The following is a 16,581-nucleotide window of genomic DNA, read 5'->3' as shown; positions in this document are numbered from 1 at the left end:
AAGAGTACTTTTTATCAGGTTCAGCTGATACGCCAGCTACGTCCATTTCTGGACATAAATGACCTTAAAACAGTGGTGCATATGCTGATAACATTCAGACTTGACTACTGCAATGCGCTCTACACTGGGCTGCCTTTGTACTTAGTTCAGAAACTGCCGTTAGTACAGAATTCAGCAGCCAGGTTGGTCCCCAGGGTTGCCCAAAGAGATCACATTACACCCATTTTAAAAGAACTACCCTGGCTGCCAATAATTTTCTGGGCGAAATATAAAATACTGTTTATTACCTATAAAGCCCTGAATGGCTTGGGTCCGAGGTGTTTAAGAGAACACCTTCTTCTTCATCAACCCTGCTGCCTACTGAAATCATCTAGCGAGGTCTGGTAGCAGTTTCCACCAGCTTGGTTGGTGGCGACTTGAAACCGGGCCTTTTCTAGAGTTGCCCCGGGACTTTGGAAAGCGCTTCCTAATGGAATTAGAGTTTTTCCTCTTCTGAATGTTTTTTAGAAACATTTTTAAGAAACCTGAAAAAATACCTGTTTAGCCAGGATTTAGTTTAAGCTTTGGGTTTGCTTTTATTTGTATTTTAAATTGTTTTAATCACATTAATGTTTTAATGGTTGTTTTTACATTGCAAACTGCCCTGGGAGTTTTTTGTATGGGGCGGTATAGAAATGTACTAAATAACTGATAAATAATAAATAAATAAGAATGGGGCCTTAGTGCAGTGGTAGAGCATCTGCTTTTTATGCAGAAGGTCCCAGAACCAGATAAGGTTGGGAAAGGCTTCTGCCTGAAATCTTGGAGAGCTGCTGCCAGTTGGTGTAGAAAACACTGAGTTATATAGACCAAGCATCTGACTAAGTATAAGGCAGCTTCCTATGTACTGTAATACCAAATCATTGTCCCTTGTGGCAACATGGGAATTCCTCCATGCCAGGAACTCCTTCCCAAGACATGTGTGTGTTGCCCCACATTCTCTTCCTTAAAATACCTAGACACCTTTTCTGTGAAGCTTTTGACTTAAAACTCTAAGGACACATAACTGCATCTACTAACATTCATCCCTTTTCTCTCCCTAAACAGACTAAGCAAACAATTAAAAATAAGCTGGGCCAAAAATGATAAATGTAGTAAGTCCTTTAAAAAAGATTATGTTGTGTATACATGTACTCATAAAATATCAGAAATTAAGCAACTGCAACCGAGAGATCTATTTAGGCTGGGTTTTTGTTTTTTTTTAAATTAGCCTACTTTCTTTAAGGTAGGCAGTCTGTGTATGTGTGTCCCGCATCAACTTCACAATGGCAGGACCAATATGAACCAAACTGAGTACAGTTGTAGGGACACCTCAACAACATAGTTTGTGATGAAGTCATCCACTCTAGTTCAAGATGGTGGATGTGTGAACATTTGAGGTGCAAGTAGGCTAATTTGTGGACCACCTAACCAATTTGAACTAAATCTGGTAGTTACACATAGGGACACCTCAACAGTGTAGACTGTGATGATGATTGAGAGCAGAGCCGGTCTTGTGGTAGTAAGCATGATTTGTCCCCTTAGCTAAGCAAGGTCCACCCTGGTTGCATATGAATGGGAGACTTGATGTGTGAACACTGTAAGATTTTCCCCTTAAGGGATGAAGCCACTCTGGGAAGAGCAGAAGGTTCCAAGTTCCTTCCCTGGCATCTCCAAGATAGGGCTGAGAGGGATTCCTGCCTGAAACCTTGGAGAAGCTGCTGCCAGTCTGGGTACACAATACTGAGCTAGATGGACCTATGGTCTGGTATGTCAGCTTCCGATGTCCCTATGTCATCCACACCAATTCAAGCTGGCAGATGCATGAAGGTTTGAGTTGCAAGTGGGAACCAATTCGGACCAACTTTGCTACAGCTGTGGGGACAAATAGGGACACCTCAAAGGCATAGTTTGTGATGATGCCATCCAACCTAATTCAAGCTGGCAGATGCGTGAACGTCTGAGGCGCAAGTGGGCTAACTTGTGAACTGCCTAACCAATTTGGACCAAATTTAGTCCAGTTGTAGGGATAGTGAAAGGAAAGTAGGCAGATCAGTTCTTACCAGTACTACTTGTTTTGTTTTTACTCTCCTCCACCACTGTCCCAAATTTCGAGCTTCTGTTTTTGGAAAACAAGGGAAGGATAAACTACTGTGCTTCCTAGCTACACATAAGCAGCCAGTTTAAAATACTGTTGTAAAGTTTCTTCCATGTGCTCAAAGGTTAACCCTATTCACGTGACAGCATGGGAATAAGTGCTTAGAAGGGTGGATAACCCATTGTGTGCATATTAGTAAAGGCATAACTTCAAAGTAAATCTTTGTAAAAAGAAAAATCTTTTAAAAAAAACAAAAAAAAACTTACTTTACTAGTATACTTAGCAATATCTGCAGCCACATCTGCTGAAGCCGTTGCTATTGGCAAATCTGTACTAACTGAAGATGAAAGTGTACTTGCTGATCCGGAACTGGTTACTATGGAAACAGGCTGAGTGCTTGTAACCAAGGTGATGGTTGATGTTGAGGTACTCTGAGTAATCTCCTTCTGCTGCACAGCTAAGGACAGAAAACAAATCCACAAGTGAATCACCACACATTTCAGAAATTACTAAACAATATTTAGTAATCTTTCGGTTCAGTCATTAGCTATTTGCATTGGTTTATCTGTGAATGATACTATTCTAACATTCCTTGCAACAGTGCCATGTCACGCTTTGTGACATTATGTTGGCATAGCCATCTGTATACCTCTCCTGGCCTGCGTATATGCTGCAACAGAAGTTCTTAGGATAAAGCAGTTAAACACTGCTTGCATCTTTTAGTAAATATCCATGCTGATTGTATCAACCATTATAAACTGCTCCTTAAAATGTTGACTCTATGCCTTCAGAATCATGTTCACACAAAAGAGTTCATTATCTCATGATTCTCTTGTACTTTCCCCATTCTTTTGTTATTAGACTGCATACCAATCACAGCTATGTGGTGCTGTAGAACAGGAATATTTTTTGGTCACATTTGGATTGACAACAACCAAATGAAGTGCAGATCGTTCACTCCTGAAGAGCAAGTGTTATGATGGGAGCGGTATTATAACCCACTGACATCGTACTGTACATTTCATACTCGTACAAGACATACTGTGGCCTTACCCTGAAGTAGCTTATTTTTTCATACTACTAAACATTGGTAACAGTAACCATTTTACATGTAGATGGAACAATTCATGGTTGCAATCTTTGAATGCAATCATCACTACTGAAAATTCAGCAATGGGACACACTGGGAAATATGGTGAATACCTTTCACGGCTTGTCTGGTCTGGTATCTTGTTCCTTGAGAGGACTGAGGTTGTTGCTGTTGACTTTGTTGTTGTTGCTGCTGCTGCTGCTGCTGCTGCTGCCTTTGTACTTTCTGCATATGCCATTTCTGGGAAGAAGTCTGAAATTTGTTTGAAGAATTCCACACTACCCGCTGAACAGCAGGGGCCGTTTCCTTCGGTAAGAGTGGCCTCTGCTTTTTAACTGGGCTCCCGGTGGCTGCAGCTGGAGTGTTGGCAGCAGCAGTAGTGCTTGTTGTAGCTGTGACACCAGCTGGAGGAGTCTGGGATGCTGACCGGGTGAGCACCTGAGTTTCAGCTGGAGGCTGGTTGCTTGCACTTGAAGAAGGTGGGGTTTTAGCTGCAACTAAGTAAAGAGGGAAAACATGACACTTATTTTTACTGGAATTCAGGGTTCTCACAGTGCTGGGTTACCAGAGAGAAGGGGACAGTAGAACATAGCACATAATTAAGTGTCTTCCATTAGGTGAAAGTTGCATAACTTTGTTCCCAGGTAGATGAAGTGGGAAGCCACTTTACAAGTGACAAACCTGTAAAAGCCTTTTCCCCCTTCAAAGAAAACCTGAATTATGTTTAAATTAAAATGCCTTAACATGTCAATCATAACCCTACATCCCAACCCCAATAATTGCAAATATGTTTACATTCTTTTTTAAAATTTAAATGTCAAATCTCAGTATTATAAGTTAAAATAAAGGGAGAAAAATCACACTCTATTAGAACTAAACTGTATTTGCATGCAGAGTGTAGTTTAGAAATGTGCATGGAACCACGGAGCTGCGGTCCGACACCGGGGTGGGGGGTGGGGAGTGGCTCTTTAAGGGCAGGGGAGGGTGCACTTACCCCTCCCACCGCTTTCCCCCCACCGGTACTCCGTTATCTTACAAAATCCATGGGGCGGCAATGTACCTCCCTGCCCACCCTTCCCCCATTGTTGGCCGGAAATGAGAAAGTACAGTCTGTGTGTGCACCCACTGGCACACACCCGCCACACACGTTGCATGTGTGACGTGCAATGTGTGTGGCAGGGGCAGGTGCACGCACAGACTGTACCTCCTCATTTCCGGCCAACAGCAGGGGAAGGGCCGGCAGAGAGGTACGGTGCCGCCCCATGGATTTTGGAAAATAATGGAGTGCCGGCAGGGGAAAGGCGGTGGGAGGGGTAAGTGCACCCTACCCTGCCCTTAAGGAGCCACTCCCCGCCCCGGTGTCGGACCAGCGGAACCACCGGTTCTTTGAACCGGTTCGGAGACCCATAAGGGGCCTCCGGACCGGTTCCATGCACATCCCTAGTGCTGCTTGGCCCACTATTATCACCTGCAAACAACCTGCTTTCTATGGCAAAGATGGACTGCAGCAGTGGGAGGATGTCGATTATGCAACTATGGTTGTAATCATCATAATCACCTTGTAATCAAACACCTTGAACAGGGGAGGGCCCGCCAAGTTTTCCCTTCCCTGCCCTTGAAACACTGAAAGAATACTATAAGGCTCTATGCATGATCCATGCATAGAACCGAAAGGGGGTTTGCAGGGAGAGTGGGCTTGACCCACTTTCCCCGCAGACAATCATGCAGCTGTCCCTGGACAGCCAGATTGGCCGCCCAGACAATTATCAGCTGTGTCATAGAGCCACTTGGGGAGGTGGGGTTCGGGGCCTCTTGGCCCCCGGAAGTCCCATAAGGCACTGTGTGAGCGTGTGATAGCTTTTGTGGAAAGTACACCCCCAACGCCGGGAGGCTTGTTGTATCCTCCCAGTCAGGAGGCTCCCAGTCAGGAGTTGTGGTGTGGAGTCAAGCCATGATGACACAAAATCAGTTAACCCGCTTTTCGGGCACTCTTGCACCTGAAACCCAGGTTAAGCTGCGGGCTAGCCAAAAGGGTTTGCCGCCACACCGCTGCTCCTGGTGGTTCTCATGTGCAGTGGAAACTGGGCTGGGCTCCCTTAGCCCAGTTTCTACTGCGCATGAGAACAGCCTCAATGTCAAACTGCAATATGTATACAGAGTCCAGAGGATCATTGCAACTAAACTACAGATATAAAGAAAGCTGAAACCACTCACTCTCTATTTAGCATGCAGAGGAACAGAAAATAATTATAGGCATTCAGTTGCAGTAATTATGCAATGCAGATTTCTAAAATCCATGCCAAGTTGTAGATATTTCATAGTGCTAAGCAAGTATTTCTCAATAATTATTTTTCAAATTAGTTGTACAATTATTTGTAGGAGGGAGAAAACATGGCTTATTTATTCTAGAAGAGCAAAAGCTTCTGAGAAGACATCAAGATTTCAGGAAGCAATCAGAGATAATTCAGATAGAGGCAAAGTTCCACATAAACAAAAAGAAACAAAGAATTTTATCCTACCTTCCTGCTTAGGAGGAGATTCCTTGGGTTCTTTTTTGTTTTTTCGCCCCTCGCGCCCACATTGGTCGTCGCCTAAGTCAATAACAAGTTCACTTTCTGAGTCAGAGTCCAGACCAAGATGTACAGTAGGAGAGTCTGTCTCATCTTTACCTTTTAGCTTCTCCTTTGTAAGATGTGATACATTTTTCCCCTTTTCTGAAGGCTCTTTATCAGAGTCTACATTCGCCTTGTCTTTGATAGAGGCATCTGTTTTCTCAGCTTCAGAACTTGTACTTTTAATTTCCTCTTTTTCTTCAGTTGGAGTTGGTGGCTTAGGTTTTTTTTTCATAGCCAAGGACTCTTTATCACTTCTTGCACCTTCCTTTTCTTCCTCTTCCTGATCATTCTTAGATTTTTGTTCATCCTCACTGATATATTCACTATCACTTGAGTCCGATTTTTCTGAATCCTCTGAGTCGCTATGTTCTACTGCAACGTCTTCAGATATTTCATTGATCCCTATGTGGAAAAGAACAGTAAGAATGTCCCAATGTGACCAAAGAACAATTTCATATTTATTGATTTCTACCCTGCCTCTTCTTCACAGTGTTCAAGGCACTGAAATTTAACAAAATTTAAAACAAAATGTAACACACAATAAAGGCATACAACAGACTAAATTAACAAACAAAAGAAAAGAAGAAACCCAACATCTCTTTTTTAATCCTCAGAACAATTCTGTGAAGTAGTTCAGTAAAGTTTTGATTTCACAGACAAGGCTCATTTGACAAGCCTAAGCTACTTGTCTCATTTACTACTGATACATTTGGCATCACACAACTTGCTAAAGACCACAGAGCAAGCAAGGCATTGTGTTCCACACAGTGAAACACACACACGCTTGTGATTTTTTAATATTTTAGAAGACATAATATTAAAATGAAGGCTATATTTTAGCTCTAATGCCTAGACAGTAAATAATACTACGAACATGTGTTTACCTAGTTGTGCTTTACAGCTTTCTATTGTCTTATCAAGATTAAGCTGGAACCTGCTACGAATTTGCCGTTTTGGTGAAATTAATGGCACAGGTGTGGATTGCTGCTGGACCGATTCACTCAACTCTTTTAGATCCATCTCGGCTTTGCTACGATCTAGAAAATATTAAATAAAATATATTTATTTTAGTTTATACAGAAAACTCTAAGGTTTAGAAAAGAAAAATATTTTAACTGATTTATATAAAATTTATATTGTATTATATATGTTACAATTGTTGACTATAATACTGAGCAACCATTTAGAACCCACGGCTGCAATGCGACAAACAGGTTGCTTAAAGCTCACTGGCTGACATCTTGACTAACAAAGAATCCGCTGGGAAGTTGCATGTGTGGTTTACTTCATTTATAATCCTGTACTCATAACAACTTTGAAATTCCAGCACTCTGTAGTTACAACCACAGGAAGGAGTGGAAGTTGTACCTGACAGTTTGAACTCACCAAGATTAAGATTAAGAATGCTTCCTGGAGTAGATGTTCTTTCTTGCTTAGCAGCAGCAGGTGTTGACGCTTGAGGAGAGAAAGTTTTGGGGCTGCCGGATAAACTCCCTTGGCCTGTCCTCGTTGGTGCTGGAGATGCTGGAAAAGGAGATAATTAACACAAACAGATTCAAAATGTGGATGGAGATCCAAAGAGCTACTTTAGGCATGCTCAAGGCCTTGAGGTCATAGGAACATAGAAAGCTACCATATACTGCGTCAGACCATTGGTCTATCTAGCTCAGTATTGTCTTCACAGACTGGCAGTGGCTTCTCCAAGGTTGCAGGCAGGAATCTCTCGCAGCCCTATCTTGGAGATGCCAAGGAGGGAACTTTGAACCTTCTGCTCTTCCCAGAGTGGCTTCATCCCCTAAGGGGAATATCTCACAGTGCTCACACATCAAGTCTCTTATTCATATGCATCCAGGGCAGACCCTGCTTAGCTAAGGGGACAAGTCATGTTTGCTACCACAAGACCAGCTCTCCTCTACTCTCACTCTTTGAACAGCAGACCCTATGCCATATCACAAGCTGCTTTTGAAAGTTCTCTATATTTCAAAAGGAATTTGCCAAATAGGTGGGGTGGGGGACTCTTGTTCAAGAAATGTAAACTCAGTGAGCTGTGTAAACTAGATGCATGGTTCTTAGATTTCAGCCAAAGTGACAAATTAAAAGGTACTAAACTGCCCTTTCACAATATCATAGATTTTTAAAAAGAATATGAAGGTCCTCACTGTGTGACTGTACTGAAAGAAAAAATTATTTATTTATTTGATTTAATTTATATACCACCCTCCCAGAAATGGCTAAGGGCGGTTTACATCAAAATAAGTGTTAAATTAAATTGAGAAGGCTTCTCCACATGTTTCAGATAACAGGTATGTTTGGGCTAATTATAACTCAAATGTCTTTATCATGTCAAGTAAGATACATTCATTATACCAAAAGCTTGCGAAATAAATAACACACATAAATAATACTCAGACAGCTGGATAGTTCAAAACATTTTCAGATATCACAGACTTGCCAATCTCCCACTCCAGAAAGGAGACACCAGATTTTACATGTCCTCTCTTCTCCCACTCCCAACCCTGTCTTTGTCCTGGTCAGTTACACATTCACTGGGCTATCCTAAGCAAATTTGTCAAAGCAATGCTTTTCTAGAACAGAGCTGAACATGTCAAATAAAAGCAAAGTACCGAAATAGAGTGGAGCTCCTCTAAGTTTTACAGTTTGCTCATTACGATAATTAAACCAAATCTGAGCAAAGACAGATATCAGATCTAGCCACAATCTAGGAAACATCTTTATTAAAATCCTAATTGGCTCTTTTGGCAAATAGCCACCTGGCTCTTTACTGACGAAAAACAATGTTTCTTTCAATGTACTCATCAGCCTTAAAACATAGCCATATGTACTGTTTTAGATGCCTTTAACATTCATTCCATTTATATACTGTCTTCTTGCTAAGGCACTCAAGGCAGTTTACAATTATTTAAATACTAAACAAAACAAATGTTACAAAAATTTAAAAACAGAATCATAATTTTTCAGGCTTCCAATGGTGTCATCAAGAGCCAATGATGTTAGCTCCTTTGGCCTCCTCCTTCCTTCCCTCAGGATACTCCGATCTTAAGCAGCCCCAGGAAGGTTTTAATTTAATTCAGTTCAACAGATTTTTCTTGGAGAAACCCAACTTTTCAGATCTGTTTCAATCTGACTAATGCTTTCTTGGACATCTTGATGGATGCCTACACTGGGAGATAAGACAGAGCAGGGCTGGCCTTCTTCCCTAGGCAAGAAGTGCCCTCAGCTTCCCACCCCACTAGTTAGTTTGTCAGTTTTGCCAAGTTGTGTTGCTAATGCAGGTTTGCAAAACCTAATAGTGTAATAGTGCTTACTTTTCCCAACAATGATTAAGGGCCCAGAGCTACCTTTCAGTAATTTAGGAACCTAGGAGGCTGCCATATACTGAGTCAGACCATTGGTCTATCTAGCTCAGTATTGTCTTCACAGACTGGAAGTGGCTTCTCCAAGCTTGCAGGCAGGAATCTCTCTCAGCCCTATCTTGGAGATGCTGTCAGGGAGGGAACCTGGAACCTTCTGCTCTTCCCAGAGCGGCTCCATCCCCTGAAGGGAATATCTTCCAGTGCTCACACTTCTAGTCTCCCATTCATATGCAACCGAGGCAGACCCTGCTTACCTAAGGAGACAAGCCATGCTTGCTACAAGAAGACCAGCTCTCCTCTCCTCAGTTTGCTGCCAGTGCTATCCTACTCCAGTTCTGGAATCACACTGAAGTCTCACAGGCCTTTTACAACTTCAGTGCAGAAAGTAAATTGAGCTGCCAAGTTCAGCTCAGCACCCCGGGCAACCACCCTTCTGACCTGCCCCTAAGGCCAGCCCTGGATGGGAGAGTACAATCCAGTTGATCCCCTTGGACCTCTCCATGGCTTATGATGCCATCAACCATGGTACCTTCTGGATTAACTTGCCAGGATGGGTCCTGGGGCATTTAGAGTTTTGCAGTAGCTCTGTTCTTTCCTGGAAGGTAAAGTCCAGAAATTGGCACTGTGGGACTGCTGCTTCACACCATGACCTTTTGTTTCCAGAGTGCCACAAGGTCCTATGTGAAATTGTTTGGTTAGATCATCTTGAGATTTGGGCTGGTGTCATCAGTACAATGATGATATCAAGTCTCTCATTTCCATCATCTGATCCGGAGGCAGCAGTAAACATTCTGAACTAGAATCTGGGACAGTTTTGGATTGGATGAGAGTGAAAAACTGAAGCTCAATCCGGACAAGACAGAGTACTGTTGGTTGGTGGTACTGATGACCTTGGAGAAAGTCTTCAGCCTGTTTTAGACAAGATTGCACTGCCACTGAAACAGAGGCTTTGTAACCTGATTTACCTCCTGGACCGTTTTACCAATTCCAACTACCTGTAATCAACTCCAACTCGTTTGTCAACTGCATTCTTTTCTGGATAAATCAAATCTAGTCTCAATCATTCATGCTTCAGGCACTTCCAGATTGAATTACTGGATCACACTCTACTTGGGGACGTCCTGTAGATTCAATTGTTTAGAATGCTGTGGTCAATCTTTTATCTGGGGCTGGCAGGATGGATCATATTAGGCAAATTTTATGCCATCTTTGTTGGCTCCCAATTTGTTTCTGGGCTCAAACAAGGTGCTGGTTTTGGCCTTTAGGGTTTTATACAGCTTAGGACCAGGGTCACTTGGAAATTGCCACCTCGGAGTTTGCAACCAGTTTGAGGCCTTCCTTGTTGTCCTTACAAGCAGAAGTATGGTTGGTAGGGACAAGAGAAGACCTTTTCAGTTGTGGTGCCTAAACTATGTGAGAAGCTCCCAAGAAGTTTTGCCTGTCTCCTGCTCCACCTGCTTTTATATGGAACCTTAAGACTGCTTCATTTTTAAATTAGAGCCTGAGGTTGTACTCTATAGATTCACTTAAACAACTAGATAATTTTCTTCATAAAAACAGAATTCAAGTTCAGAGAGTCTAGATCAAAGTAAAGCAAAACTGACTCTGTCCTCTGAAACACTCATACTATTATTTATACCGTTTAATTGAAGCTAGGAACAGACTATTACTATTGCTCGACCAGGAACATTTTGTTTCCTAGAGTCATCCACCATAAAACAGTTGCTAGAGACCAATGTGCACTTGGTAACATATGGCAAGTCTGGATTTACAGGGGAAGGTTGCTTCTGAACTGATCCTGAATATGTTCACTGTGCAATTATCTGATTTTCCCCATGGGTTCAAATTTCTAAAATAAGAACATGATCTTGGTGTCTTCAAGCGGGGGGGGGGGGAATCAAAATACTACATTTGAACTTTTTTTAAACGAGGAACAACCATTTTACAGAAATTGATACACATAAAAGAGGCTAGAAAGAATAAATAATAGACCCCTCCACCTAATATTATTAGCATATAGCAGAAACAACAAAAATATGCATGCCAAATGAAGAAAGATGACATTCGGGAACAGGCAAATTAGGACACTAGCAGTGGAGCTAATATTGTTCTTTTAAAAAAACACAAAACGCAGTGCTAAAGCTACAAATAAGTTCAACATAAATGGCTCTGAAAAATGAAAAAGCTGAACCAGCTTATGCTCTGCACACAAAGCATTTTAACATTATTCTGGATAATAAGTCATCTCCTTGCCTCTAAATAGTACACTTGTGAAATCATGTACTAGGAAACATTTAAAACACTGTAACACACTTCTGACAAGGAGCACACTGAGAAAAATTGACCAACTCTGCATCCCATTCCCTAGGTTGCTGCTTCCATTTTGTAGATCAGTTCACAGTCTTTTCTGACTTTAGTTTTGTTTTAATGTTTAAGCAGCTGAGCACGTAAGGATTGTTTCATTAACATATCTGAGGTTTTTTAAAGTCAAAGCGCAAGTTCTTTGCCGCCGCCGCCCCTTTTAAAATTAAGGGCCTGATCCATAATGCAGCTATATTACACAACACTTCAGGGAAAGGCACAAATCTTTCTGCCAAATGCTGCCATATCTGGATCCCAGATTGTACTCCTTCCAATAATATTTCCAGTTACTTAGAAGAACAGCTACCCCCTCATAATAACAGTTCAACAGTTCCCAGACAAGACCCTCAATTCCAGCACCCTGTTCTCTAGCTTAGCTTGTTGGCTGTTGCAGGTGGACGAAGTAGTATGCAAAATTTTACCCATATATCCCCTTCAGGCCCTGTGGACTAAACCAAGGCCACCTCCTTACATGGCCTAGGAATCTGGGTACATGACATCCTATTATTGCTGTCAAGACTTTGAAAAACATTTCTACCTGCTTCCACTGATCCAGATGCTCAAATTAGGCTCCATCTCTCTGGTTCTATCTTAGTTCTTCAGCATTATTCCAGTCTGGCTTGACCTCCTTTGTTCCAACAATTGCTGTGAATTCTTTCCTAGCTCATACTTTTGACTCTTCCCAGGTGGCTTTGATCCACATTAGAGTTGAACACAAATACTCTGCCATTAGCATGGGGAACAACCTTTCTGGCTCTGACTCAATCTTATAATTGTTCCCAAGACAATATGTAGATACTTAAGAATAGTGCTGCACCTGAGCCCATTGATATCCCCAACTAAATGTCTTGATAACTGACGGGAGGCAGGTGTCACCAGGATGGAAACGAGTCATTGGCGGAGCATTATCATTTTTTGGTTGAAATCGAACTTTTCCCAGGTAAGTCTGGCTCCCTTAACATTGGCTGACAGTTTCACCTCAAAGTGGAAGGTGATGGTAAAACCTAAACTCCAGTATTATGGTTTCCCCAGTGAGAACTTATTAGGCTGGGGTTCGACCAAGCCACGAGGGCTATCAAACAGAGTATTCTAGACACTGAACTGCAAGAGGAAGCAGCTAAGTTATCAAGTGGCTTGCATATTGGCAACCAGCTTTTAAATTTTAGACCTGCTAATTATTTAAACAATCTTACAATTGCAAAATTCAGATGAGCAATGACTCTCGCCTGTTTTAACGCACTTCCTACTGCAGTCTTGGAGGAGAAGATCAAAGGGATTCCATATTCTTCTTGTTTATGCCCATGCGGCTCAGGTGCCACTGAAACTACCACCCATGTAATTCTCTATTGTGACTTTTACAAGGATATCCATTCAAATTTTATTTCCCCTTTACTGAATAATTTTCCTGGCCACACAGATGATTTTTATCTCGACTATTTGCTGTCCAATTTTAATGTAACGGTGGCCATGTTCTGTTATATTGTATGTAAATCTCTCAATGAATTTATTTGATGTTGCTGTCTACTGGTCAATGACCGAAATAAAGAGATTCTGATTCTGATGCCTTGATAACTAACACTAGATTCTTTTCTTCCAGTATTATGACCACACACTGCCTGATAAAGATTGACTGCGCAACTGGTGAAGGATCTTTTCTTCTGTCCTCCTTACCTGTACTCTTATCAATGAAGTCCATGGATTCTTCACTAGCGCTAAAGTGACTAGAAGTTGCTTTTTTCTCTGCATCCTGTTCAACATCAGATCCAGTGTGAACAGATGAATTTGTACTCATTGGGGAACGTGGCATGTCTGTTAAGGAAATCCTTCGCCCAGTACTGCTACTCAGCATTGGTTTACTCATTAAAATCTTGGGTGATGCTGTCATATCAAAGTTAAGTTTGATTTTCTCTTGTTTGTCAGTCTTAGCAGTTCCAGCACCAGGATTAGAAGGATCTAACAACATTTGGTATTGGTTGTTGGGAGTATATGGTGTCCGAAAAGGTGCATAATTAAATACTCCAAACTTTCTGCGGATGTTCTCAACATAAACCTCCATCTCTTGCATTGCACTGTTGAATATGCTCTTAGTCTTTTTCACGGAAAAAGGAATTTCTTTAGACATGAGGTAGCAATTATTTACTGGAACCCAGGCCCTGCAGACAAGACAGTAAAATGAGAAGTTGGCATTGTGGGGAGAACAGAACATTAAATTCCATGTAGGTGGTTTACAAGCCCCATTGATTTCAATGCATCTTTAAAATCAGATGCATACTTGGAACTGAAATCTTTATTGAACACCAGCTTATACAAACCTGACCAGTCTATGCAATACGTATTAAAGTACAGTGCAAAGTTAACACAATTCCAGACAAAAGCTTTTCTTTCAAAACAATATTTTTTAAAAACAAACATTATTTAAAAAAACAATGCTTAAACAACATTAGAAGAGCAACTAGTACCTAATAATGGATGAAAATGGTGACACGAAGCCTTTCAACCACCTTTGTACATTACATTCTCACCAGTCACAATGACCAAAGTAATAAACATCAATTTGACAATTCTGTGATGTGATCTATTGGTACGTCCCACCTGAAGTACATATGTGGTGATGACTTAGGCTCAAAGCTTGTTCATATAATATCTAACCATATATCTCTCTCTCTCTAGCGGTAAGATGGGCCTACTCCAACCAGAAGGCCAGTGATCTGGACAATCCATGGACCATATGGGGGTTTCTGCGTTCTTGAGGGACAATCCAGAAAAATACTACTTAAAAAACAACAACAAATTGGCAAAGCACACACCTCCCAAGGAGGTGTTTGTGTATGCACAAAGCCCTCCTCTAGGTACAGAACATTATAAACAGTTGGAAACTCCAATAATATAAAAGCAAATGGGGGTGGAAATCAGCCTTGAAAGAGCCAGTTATTTAGCTGCTTCCATTCAACTAAGATCGTAAGTGGTTAAAACAAAAAACCTCCCCGAGATAGTATGCACATAGTATTCAGGTGGGAGGTACTTTACCCCCTTCACTATGAAAGGATGCTTTAGAGAAAAAAGCAGACTGAGCCCCACCAACACAAATTCTTGTGGCCCCTAATTGTTTATCTCAAATATTTACAAGCCCGTTATCTGCATCTTCTGAATAGTTACAACTGTTAGTAGAATTACAAAGAAATTATGGGTTTTAATTAAAAAATAAGTCAACTACAAATGCATCACATGCATGACTCAGTCTAGTGATAATCCTCTGCTTCAAACATAACCAACCCTAAGAATAAAAAAAAATACTTTAAAATATCACATTTGCCAGACAGCAAATTCAACTAACATAAGAAAATAAAATTCTCAAACATTTGTGCACAAAATATGCTTAGCAATATATTCCATATCAGTTTAGTAAGCCAACACTGTTATTGTGGCAACAAGAAAATATAGGGATACATATTTGATAACTCAGAAAAGAACTACAAGTAAATACTACACATGCTGCTAATACCAAGTACACAAAAGCAGAATAGCTCAAATGTTAATATACCACTTAGCAACATGTAAAAATGGGGACATGAAGCCACTCAACCGCCTTTTGACTTAATTCCCACCTGTCATGTTGACCAAAGAAACGAGCATCAACTTGACCATCTTTATCCCTTAGTGCTTTAGCAGGCCAGAATGGGAAACCCTTGAGTTTAGCCCAGACCAATGGGTGTGGATTGCTCTAGAGGAAAGTGAGACCAAACAGTGAGAAACTATTTTAAGCCATATACTGCACTTCCTGATTGCCAACATGAAAGAAAATTATTAAACAGGTTGTAACAATTCCTAAACATTACAGTGTGCTCTCCTAGATGCAGAAAATGTAGTCTCTGTCCAGACACTGTGAAGCTTTCTCCGTGTTTTGTAAGCTGTTAATTGCTTTGAAGCATTTAAACTGTACAAAGAGAAATGTTTATCTTGTCATACTCTTCCAACTTCAGTCCTGTTTGTGACAGTAGGAGAGTGCTCGTTGGAAAGTCTCCTGCTAAATTTAGGAGCAATGCTCTAGAAATGTTATACCCCACTCCATCCTGAATGCTCAGAATGAACAACAAATATATAAAAGCTAGCCAGTTTAAATTAAATGAACCCCACAGATAATAGAACTCCATACCCAAATCCCTCTTGTTCCTGGCTATCAAAAGTGAACCAGCATTTTAAGTTTTACATTGCTTCTGTACCCTTGGGGTTAAACTTCCACTAGACTCTAGTAAAACTAAATTCATGACTACAGGGCAGACACTGAAAATATGCCTCTGCATGTCATTTTATCATTTTAATTGCACAAACTGTAAACTTAAAAGGGTGCTTCTTTATCAAACATAGACTTCAGAGGGGCAAAAGAATAGATGTAGTTTCTTAGTGTGAATTTTGCCCAAGCCATTCAGGGCTTTATATATTCTAACAAGCCCCAAGCACAAGAGAGAACAAGTCAGGTGCTGGAATGTAGGTGTAATGTGTTCCCAGTTATCCTAATACATAAAGCAAAACAACAGATCCAAAAATGTAACCAAAAAAACAAAAACCAACTAAATATATGAATATAAATGGCATTAAAAGTGAAATAATAAAATGTATATAGTGATATGGATAAATGATATAAAGTACATTCGTAAGATATAACGACTAAACATCAACAGAAATATACCATTTATGCAGTCTAGATAGAAATTACTCTAGAGCGTCTTCTTTCTACTTTTGTGGTTAAAAGATCAGTTAGTCCATTCAGATATATCTAGAACTACAGACGTAAGAAGTCACTGGAAATGTGGACACTACATGTTGTCATGAAGTTTGCCAAATAAAGAAATCATTAATCCCCTGCAAATTAATTATCGCCCCTGTTAACTTGGCAAAGAGGCATCTTTTAATGTGGTGATTCTCTTTATTTAAGCAGGGCGAGAGTAACTGGCCCTACCACCCCCAGCACAGTACCTCCAGTGACTGTTGCTGGTGTCTATCTTATGTTTCTTTTTAGAATGTGAG

General features: G+C 40.9%; 1 protein-coding gene across 15 annotated transcripts in view; it reads right to left on the bottom strand.

The window, feature by feature from the left end:
• Window positions 1-16,581, bottom strand: part of ZMYND8 (zinc finger MYND-type containing 8) — a 149,656-nt gene that overhangs the window by 23,044 nt on the left and 110,031 nt on the right. For 13 of the 15 annotated variants that reach the window (XR_008305666.1, XM_053243407.1, XM_053243410.1 and 10 more), the window contains 7 exons: window positions 15,162-15,277; window positions 13,228-13,709; window positions 7,208-7,345; window positions 6,706-6,858; window positions 5,726-6,223; window positions 3,320-3,703; window positions 2,383-2,573 (listed from right to left, as the gene is read on the bottom strand). Coding sequence is in view for 13 of the 15 variants with exons in the window: in XM_053243407.1 (XP_053099382.1) it covers window positions 2,383-2,573; window positions 3,320-3,703; window positions 5,726-6,223; window positions 6,706-6,858; window positions 7,208-7,345; window positions 13,228-13,709; window positions 15,162-15,277 (1,962 nt within the window). In the remaining 2 variants the exon portion in view is untranslated. Of the gene's footprint in view, window positions 1-2,382; window positions 2,574-3,319; window positions 3,704-5,725; window positions 6,224-6,705; window positions 6,859-7,207; window positions 7,346-13,227; window positions 13,710-15,161; window positions 15,278-16,581 lie in introns of those variants that run through there. The other 2 variants (XR_008305667.1, XM_053243417.1) reach the window with 2 other exon arrangements.

This window comes from Hemicordylus capensis, chromosome 4 (genome assembly GCF_027244095.1).
Source record: "Hemicordylus capensis ecotype Gifberg chromosome 4, rHemCap1.1.pri, whole genome shotgun sequence".
Taxonomy (NCBI): Eukaryota; Metazoa; Chordata; class Lepidosauria; order Squamata; family Cordylidae; genus Hemicordylus; species Hemicordylus capensis.
This window is presented reverse-complemented; position numbering and strand designations above follow the sequence as displayed.